Below are 9907 nucleotides of genomic sequence, written 5' to 3'. Positions count from 1 at the left end.
CCCGCTCAGTGATCCTGTACATTGGCCATGCAAATTACCATAACCTCAAATTCCTTTTTTTTCTTCTCAAAGTTGCCAAAAGAGTGAGTCAATGAAACCAGACTGTAGTCACTGTGTCGGGTTCTGAAACCAGACCATAGTCACTGTGTCGGGTTCTGAAACCAGACCATAGTCACTGTGTCGGGTTCTGAAACCAGACCATAGTGACTGTGTCGGGTTTTGAAACCAGACCATAGTCACTGTGTCGGGTTTTGGAGACTATTGACTGTGAGGGGGAGGTTTACTCAAAATATTACGAACAAGACATTTCCAAATAAACTCCTTGTCTTAAGATTAGTATTTTTACTAAAATATATTATTTACTCATATGTTCCACACAGAGAATGCATTGATCAGTTAACATATTTGTACTGTTTAATCAATTCACCATCACTATTTACACAACATTCTTTGCTAAGCAGAGTGCCCTGAGCGTTGAGTAACGCTACCTGAAATGCTGAACTGGTAGCTGGCTAACATCTTCAGSCACGGACAGCATTTTTACCTTATCAACCCAGATGCTATCTACCAGTGAACTGTTGAAATGTTAGTCTTTTGTGTTCAGTGGCATTCCAAAGATGGCAGCCGCTCAGCAGAAGCCGCTCCTGGGTAAGGCTGATGAGATGACCTCTGACCATTGGGGGCCTGCTCAGATCTAGGCCAGTCAATCACGGGACCTTGTTATCCAAACATTGACCAGGCCTCACTGACTGACTGATGTCCCTTTCACACTAATGAGCTGAGCTGTATAATCATTTGAGGGGTGCTTATATTTGTCCTTTAATGGATTTTTTTGGGGGGGGGGGATATCTCAACTCCCCATGATACACCCGCAGGGAGTGGGGTCACAGCCAGGGAAGCCATTGTACAGCGCCCCTGGAGCAATTAGTGTGCCTTACTCAAGGGTAGAGCGACAGATTTGTTCACCTTGTCGCCTCCAGAATTCAAACCAGCAACCTTTGGTTACTGGCCCAATGCTCTAACCTCGAGGCTACCTGCCTCCCCACTGTACCCACTGACCTGGTTACGCGTCCACCGTAGTTGCTACAACTGTGGGGATATAGCCATTTAGTTCACATCACATCATCTCAAGCAGTTTAGTCCAAAAAGCTGTATAATGTATGATGTCAGATAACCTGATGAAGATAATTATGGGGCTAATATTGCAGTTAACGCTAATAAGACATGAGGATATTAAAGCCCATAATTAAATAAAAATGACAAGTAGGACAAGGATGCTAGTTTGGCTTTGATTTCATTTTCCGCCACATGCAAGCGTTCACCATGGAGCCCAGATTTGGTCGGCAGATGCAGACAGATGATTAAAGCATCCCCAGTGCAAAGGAGCCCCAGGTAATAGGCTTAAGAAGCCTGAAATTACCACAAATCACCACATCTATGGGTTACATCAGTGTCTGACTATGTGTCAGTCAGCCATTTAGTAGCGCTGGTTAGCAGTGTGGTGTTACATCGCGACTAGGTGGTGATTTATTGATGAAATACCAGGCTGACTGACCTGACTGATGGTCCCTGTCCGCAACCAGTTGCTGTGTCAATAACATCCCCCCGGGCTGTCACTGTGTCACTTGCCTTCCCACAGTTATCTGCACCTGGTTAGATCATKTCAAAGCTAGGTACTGTAAAATAGCCCTCTCCGGGATTAAGACTACCATGARCCAAAATATGAAAGATTGTGTTTCACTTTCACAGGATCAAATCCATTGGGATTTGAGATTTGGCTCTGATGTTTAAAATCAATTAACGCAACTGATTTTTAAACAACGAAAACATTGTGAGTTTGATGGTCAGAGAACATGGGCGAGGTTTCTTTCATGACAAACCATGACCTATCGCAGGATGGTTTGTAAGATTGAATAAAATAATTTTTAAGGCAAACTGTTAAAAACATTATAACAAGCTAATAAAYAGTCGGCATGAAAAKAATAATTGCTTTCCAATCCACTCTCCCTGCGTTTCCCCTTTACAGCCCACAGAGCACAGGGGTCAAGCCTCTCTGTCAATGAGAAATCAGCAGCCACCGAACGGCAGACAGACATGCAGACAGATGGACAGACAGTCAGTCAGTCAGTCATACCAATTTCACACTGTCTTGCTGAACCGTACTGTACTGTCTCATTACCAATCAGTGGGTCTGACTCCGAGACAGTCTACCACTCGTCTGGTCAGATGTCTCAACCGTACTGTACTGTCTCGTTACCGATCAGTGGGTCTGACTCCGAGACAGTCTAYCACTCGTYTGGTCAGATGTCTCAACCGTACTGTACTGTCTCGTTACCRATCAGTGGGTCTGACTCCGAGACAGTCTACCACTCATCTGGTCAGATGTCTCAGTGCTGCTATGTCATTAGGCTAACAACTCCAGTTTTCTGAAGGGCCCCTGGAGGGCCTCTGAAGGCCTCACCATCACTGTTCTCAYCACTGTTCTCAGGAATGCTTTGGGACCATTCAATTCAATAGGATTAAGTCGTAGGCCAAGCTCACAATGGCCACCTTCTCCTGGGAAGCGTACATATGTTTTAGATCTTAGAGAGGAGATGTATTGATGTCTTTGAAATGCCAGTAAAGATCCCTTGTCAGAAAAGTTTAATTGTGTCTGGAATAAGTTCTGCTCATGAACAGCTTGTTTATTAACATAAATGTAATAATTTGTTATGCATTAGTAAACATGCATAAAGCAGTTATCCCACCTGGACAAAAGGAACACCTATGTGAGAATGCTGTTCATTGACTACAGCTCAGCTTCAAACCATAGTACCTCAAAGCTCATCACCAAGCTAAGGATCCTGGGACTAAACACCTCCCTCTGCAACTGGATCCTGGACTTCCTGACAGGCCCCCCCAGGTGGTGAGGGTAGGTAGCAAACACATCTGCCAGCTGATCCTCAACACTGGAGCTCCCCAGGGGTGCGTGTCAGTCCCCTCCTGTACTCCCTGTTCACCCACGACTGCATGGCCAGGCACGACTCCAACACCATCATTAAGTTTGCTGACGACACAACAGTGGTAGGCTGATCACCGACAACGACGAATAGCCTATAGGGAGGAGGTCAGAGACCTGGCCGGGTGGTGCCAGAATAAAAACCTATCCCTCAACGTAACCAAGACTAAGAGATGATTGTGGACTACAGGAAAAGGAGACCGAGCATGTCCCCATTCTCATCGACGGGGCTGTAGTGGAGCAGGTTGAGAGCTTCAAATTGTCCACATCAACAACAAACTAGATTGGTCCAAACACACCAAGACAGTCGTGAAGAGGGCACAACAAAGCCTATTCCCCTTCAGGAAAGATTTGGCAGGGTCCTGAGATCCTCAAAATTTTTATACAGCTGCAACATCGGTTGCATCACTGCCTGGTACGGCAATTGCTCGGCCTCTGACCGCAAGGCACTACAGAGGGTAGTACTACGGCCCAGTACATCACTGGGCAAGCTTCCTGCCATCCAGGACCTCTACACCAGGCGGTGTCAGAGGAAGGCCCTAAAAATTGTCAAAGCCCCAGCCACCCCAGTCATAGACTGTTCTCTCTACTACCGCATGGCAAGCGGTACCGGAGTGCCAAGTCTAGGACAAAAAGGCTTCTCAACAGTTTTTACCCCAAGCCATAAGACTCCTGAACAGGTAACCAAATGGTTACCCGGACTATTTGCATTGTGTGCCCCCCCAACCCCTCTTTTACACCCATCAATGGTCCATGTAAACACGTGGGCGGAGGTGGGGAATGGGGCTCCTCAAAGACATGCCTGACACAAGAACACAGAGGAGAATTTGAGGATGGGTCTGAATTGGTGGTGGGAGGTAAGGAGGGTTGAAAGGGAGCGATTCAACCTCTCTTTTGTGTGTGTGTGTGTGTGTGTGTGGTGGTGTGTGGTGTGTGTGTGTGTGTGTGTGTGTGTGTTGTGTGTGTGTGTGTGTGTGTGTGTTGGTGTGTGTTGTGTGTGTGTGTGTGTGTTGTGTGTGTGTGTGTGTGTGTGTGTGTAAAACAGACCATGTGTGTGTGTCGATGTCATGGTCTTAAATCCTACTGGGTCTCCCCCAGGTCTCTTCCCCGCCATCTTCAACCTGGCCAGTAATGCAGAGATCACCACCACGCCACCTGTGGAGAGCCTGAGCCAGAGATGTACTGTAAAGTGTGGAACACGTACCAGGACGACGCATCCGCAACTCCCAGTGTCGGACCTGTAAGCCCAGAGTCAAAACCCCAAAGGTACTGGAGTTAGGACCCTCTGGGCGTAGGGAGAAGCGGAGAAGGGAGGGGAGCATGTCTTGGGGTTTAACTCTGTTATGCCTACTGGCTAGTGCTTCAGACAGTTTCTTCTTCTACTGTCCCACTATCTTGATTACAGCATCTGTCTGAAAATACTGTACTCCTTGCGTGGATTCCAGGCATTCATTTTATTGCTTTCTCTTGATTTTATGCAGAGCAACATCAATCACCAACGCCATTGACGGCACCAACGGGTGGTGGCAAAGCCCCAGCATTTAAATATGGCAGACAGTTCCACTGGGTGACCCTCACACTAGATTTACACCAGGTAGGAACCTCCAGGACTGCAATGTCACTGGTTTAACGTTGCTTTCTTTAGCTACGGGATGTGAACACACACACACGGTCACATGATTCCCAGATAATGGTTAGTTAGTGTGTGTCTGTGGTCTGTACACTTAGAAAAAATGTGCCATCTACAACCTAAAACAGTTCTTCAGCTGTTCCCATAGAGGAACCCTTTGAAGAACCCTTTTCGGTTCCAGGTAGAACTATTTTGGTTTCATGTAGAATCCCTTTTGGGTTCCATGTAGAACCCTCTGTGGAAAGGATTTTACATGGAACCCGAAAGAGTTCTACCTGGAACCAAAAAAGGGTTCTACCTGGGTTCTCCTATGGGGACAGCCAAAGAAGCCTTTCAGAGCACTTTTTTCTAAGAGTGTAGTTCAGCAATCAGGAAACTGACCCTTGAACCCCACCACTGTGAGACCATACCTCCACTCTCACTCACTGTCTCCTCAACACTCCACTATGGCCTTTACACAGTTACAGGCCGCGGAGGCTACTGAGGGGAGAACTGTTCATAATAATGTCTGGAAATCACATGGTTGATTCCATTCCATATGCTCCATTCCAGCCATTACTATGAGCCGTCCTCCCCTCAGCATCCTCTACTGGTCACAGACCACTGCTAGACCACGACTGCAATGGAGGTCCTATTTACTGCCTGGATGGCYTGTCGCTCCCTCCGTCTCTTTTTATTGCCTCTTCTTTCTCACACTCTCTTGCTCTACTCTTTCCGTCTCACTCACTGTCTTCTACAGTATCTCTCTGTCTCTTTCTCACTCTGTCTGTCTCCCTCCCTCCTTCACCCTGGGGGGTTGACTGAGCTGAGCCAGCTACTTTTAAAAYCATTTTTCAACAGGCACTCAAAACAAGACACTCTTTCATTGATCCACACACACACTTTCTCACACGCACACACACACACGCACACACACATACACACACACATGTTATGTTCTTCTATCTTCTTGGGGACCTAAAATGTATTTCCTTTCAAAATCCTATTTTACGTAACTCCTAACCCTAAACCTAACCTTAACCTTAACCTGTAACCCTAAACCAAACTCCTAACCATAAATCTTACCACTAAACTTACCCTTACCCTAACTCTAATTGTAACCTAGACCTCAACCTAACCCCAAGCTTAAAATAGCCTTTGTCCTCATGGGGACATGGGAAATGTTCCCACGAGGGAGAATTTCCCTTGTTTTAGGTCCTCACAAGGATAGAAGAACAACAACAACCGAAATGGTATTAAGCTAGAATGCAGTACCAACAGTAATTCTGAGGGAATAGAAGAACTGTCACACCAGTATATTCTGGGGAATAGACAAAACTGCAGTCACACGTATATCTCTGGGTAGTTGACAGAACTGCAGTCCACACAGTAATATCTCTGGGAATAGACAGAATGCAGTCAAACCGTATATCTCTTGGGAATAGACTGAACTGCAGTCACACATTATCTCTGGGATTAAACTGAAGTGCAGTCACAGTATATCTCTGGGGAATAGACTGAACTGCAGTCACACAGTATATTCTGGGTTTAGACAGAACTGCAGTCACACAGTATATCTCTGGGAATAGACTGAACTGCAGTCACACAGTAATCCCTGGGATTAAACTGAAATGCAGTCACACAGTATATCTCTGGGTATTAGACAGACTGCAGTCACACAGTATATTCTGGGATTAGACGAACTGCAGCACACAGTATTCTCTGGGGATAGACTGAATGCAGTCAAAGTCATATCTCTGGGGAATAGACTGAACTGCAGTCACACAGTATATCTCTGGGGAATAGACTGAACTGCAGTCACACAGTATACCTCTGGGGAATAGACTGAACTGCAACATTTTGTTGTGTTACAGCCTGAATTCAAAATGGATTCAATAGATGTTTAATTTTACCCATCTAAACACAATACCACATAATGACAAAGATGAGAACATGTGTTTAGAAATGTTTGCACATTTATTGAAAATAAAATACAGAAATATCTTATTTGCCTAAGTATTCAYACCCCTGGGTCAATACTTTGTAGAAGCTTCTTTGACAGCGATTACAACTGAGAGTCTTTCTGGGTAAGTCTCTAATAGCTTTCCACACCTGGATTGTGTAACATTTGCCCATTATTCTTTTTAAAATTCTCCAAGCTCTGTCAAATTCTTTCTTGGTCATTGCTAGACAACAATTTTTAGGTCTTGACATACATTTTCAAGTAGATTTAAGTCAACTAACTTGACCACTCAGGAACWYTCACTGWATTCTTGGCAAGCAACTCCAGTGTASATTTGGCCTTGTGTTTTAGGTTATTGTCCTGTTGAAAGGTGAATTCATATCCCAGTGTTCTGGTGGAAAGCTGACTTAACCAGGTTTCCTCAAGGATTTTGCCTGTGCTTAGCTCCGTTCCGTATCTTTTTTATCCTGAAAAACTCCCCAGTCCTTAACGATTACAAGCATACCCATAACATGATTCAGCCACCACTATGCTTGAAAATATGGAGAGTGGTAGTCAGTAATGTGTTGTATTGGATTTGCACCAAACATAACACTTTGTATTCAGGACAAAAAGTGAATTGCTTGCCACATTTTTTGCAGTATTGCTTTAATGCCTTGTTGCTAACAGGATGCATGTTTTGGAATATTTGTATTCTCTACAGGCTTCCTTCTTTTGTCAATTAGGTTAGTATTGTGGAGTAACTACAATGTTGGTCCATCCTCAGTTTTCTCCTATCACAGCCATTAAACTCTGTAACTGTTTTAAAGTCACCATTGGCCTCATGGTGAAATCCCTGAACGGTTATCTTCCTCTCCGGCAACTGAGTTAGGAAGGACGTCTGTATCTTTGTAGTGACTGGGTATAATGATAAGGGATATTCAATGTCTGCTTCTTTTTTTTTTTTTTCCCATCTACAAATGGTGCCTTTCTTTGTGAGGCATTTGAAAAGATCCCTGGTCTTTGTGGTAGAATCTGTTAGAAATGCGCTGCTTGACTGAGGGACCTTACAGCTGGACATATACTGGCTTAAGCAGGGGGACACGTCTGGCACTGCAGGATTTGAGTCCCTGGCGGCGTAGTGTGTTACTGATGGTAGGCTTTTGTACTTTGGTCCCAGCTCTCTGCAGTCATTCACTAAGTCCCCCCGTGTGGTTCTGGATTTTTGCTCACCGTTCTTGTGATCATTTTGACCCCACGGGTGAGATCTTGCGTGGAGCCCCAGATCGAGGGAGATTATCAGTGGTCTTGTATGTCTTCCATTTCCTAATAATTGCTCCCACAGTTGATTTCTTCAAACCAAGTTGCTTACCTATTGCAGATTCAGTCTTCCAGCCTGGTGCAGGTCTACAATTTTGTTTCTGGTGTCCTTTGACAGCTCTTTGGTCTTGGCCATAGTGGAGTTTGGAGTGTGACTGTTTGAGGTTGTGGACAGGTGTCTTTTATACTGATAACAAGTTCAAACATGTGCCATTAATACAGGTAACGATGTGAGTACAGCCTCTTAAAGAAGAAGTTACAGGTCTGTGAGAGCCAGAAATCTTGCTTGTTTGTAGGTGACCAAATACTTATTTTCCACCATAATTTGCAAATAAATTCATAAAAAATCCTACAATGTGATTTTCTGGATTTCTTTTTCAATTTTGTCTGTCATAGTTGAAGTGTACCTATGATGAAAATTACAGGCCTCTCTCATCTTTTTAAGAGGGAGAACTTGCACAATTGGTGGCTGACTAAATACTTTTTTGCCCCACTGTATATGAAACATCAGTCTGTAATCCTGATTTTCCCAACCTTGATTTTCCCGTTTCTACATGTGTCTTCACCATTTTCCTTTAAAAAATCAGCTAAGTCCGAGGGAGGATGAAGTGTAATCAAGACTGACAGAGCTTGAAAGGTAGGCGAGAGGCAGCACACACACACAGTCTTGTACAGCTAACCTTGTGGGACACAATTCAGTCCCATTCAAAATCCTACTTTCCCTAACCCCCAACCCTAAACTAGCCCGTACTCTTACCGTAACCGTAACCCTAACCTTAACCCAAAAACTAATCTTAACCCTAAACCTAACCCTAGCTCCTAACCATAATCGGAAAACTAACACTAGCTCTAACCCTAAACCTAATTCTAAACCTAACACTAATTCTAACCTTAACCCTAAACCCCTAGAAATAGCATTTGACCTTGTGGGGACTAATTAATGTCCCAGTTGGTCAAATTTGTGTTAGTTTACTATCGTTGTGGGGACTAACTTAATGTCCCCAGTTGTCAAATTTGTGTTAGTTTACTATCGTTTGGGGACTTCTGGTCCCCACAAGAATAGTTAAACACGTCCACACCACACACACACACACACATACTTTGAAGATTGTGTTTTCACATGAAAACAATTACTGGATGTCTACCTCCAAATGAGTTCCATTTTTGCATTCCTGATGTCAATATAAATTGCCAGAACTCCCAAGAGGAAGTGGGGAGGGACACATCTAAGCACCAGAAAGATATTCAGTCTAATCCCTAGTGATGTACAGCGCCTTCAGAAAGTATTCACACCCTTGACTTTTTACACATTTTGTTGTGTTACAGCGTGAATTTAAATGTATTAAATTGAGATTTGTTTGTCACTGACCTACACACAATACCCCTAATGTCAAAGTGGAATTATGTATATGTCACGGCCGTGGTAAGGAGGAGACCAAGGTGCAGCGTGGTATGCGTACATTCTTCTTATTTTAGAATGAACACAGAACAAACAAACAAAATAACAAACCGTGAAGCTAATATGAGTAGTGCATACAGGCAACTAAACATAGAACAAGAACCCACAAACACCAAAGGGAAAATGGCTACCTAAATATGATCCCCAATCAGAGACAACGATAAACAGCTGCCTCTGATTGGGAACCATAATCAGGCCACCAAAGACATACAAATCACCTAGACCTACAAAAGCCATAGACATACAAAAAACCCTAGACATACAAAAAACCCTAGACATACAAAAACCCTAGACAATACAAAAACGAACGTACCCACCCTAGTCACACCCTGACCTAACCAAAATATAAAAGAAAACAGAGATATCTCAGGTCAGGGCGTGACAATATACATATCTTTTTGAAATGCTGAAATGTTTTTAGTCAATAAGTATTTAACCCATTTGCTATGGCAAGCCTAAATAAGTTAGGAATAAAATGATTCTTAACAAGTGACATAATAAGGGGTTTAACGTGATTTTAGGGTTTAACATGATTTTTGAATGACTTCCCATCTCTTGTACCACACACATAACATTATC

The 9907-nt window shown here is 43.8% G+C and overlaps 1 protein-coding gene across 1 annotated transcript in view; it reads left to right on the top strand.

Annotated features, from left to right (window-relative positions):
* The window catches only part of LOC112069775 (laminin subunit alpha-1-like), a 144929-nt gene that overhangs the window by 15688 nt on the left and 119334 nt on the right, over positions 1-9907 (top strand). The window contains 5 exon segments of the mRNA XM_070438690.1: positions 4097-4144; positions 4147-4185; positions 4188-4272; positions 4480-4540; positions 4542-4592. Coding sequence (XP_070294791.1) covers positions 4097-4144; positions 4147-4185; positions 4188-4272; positions 4480-4540; positions 4542-4592 — 284 coding nt within the window.

Source organism: Salvelinus sp. IW2-2015, unplaced genomic scaffold, assembly GCF_002910315.2.
Source record: "Salvelinus sp. IW2-2015 unplaced genomic scaffold, ASM291031v2 Un_scaffold1114, whole genome shotgun sequence".
In the NCBI taxonomy this organism is placed as follows: domain Eukaryota; kingdom Metazoa; phylum Chordata; class Actinopteri; order Salmoniformes; family Salmonidae; genus Salvelinus; species Salvelinus sp. IW2-2015.
This window is presented reverse-complemented; position numbering and strand designations above follow the sequence as displayed.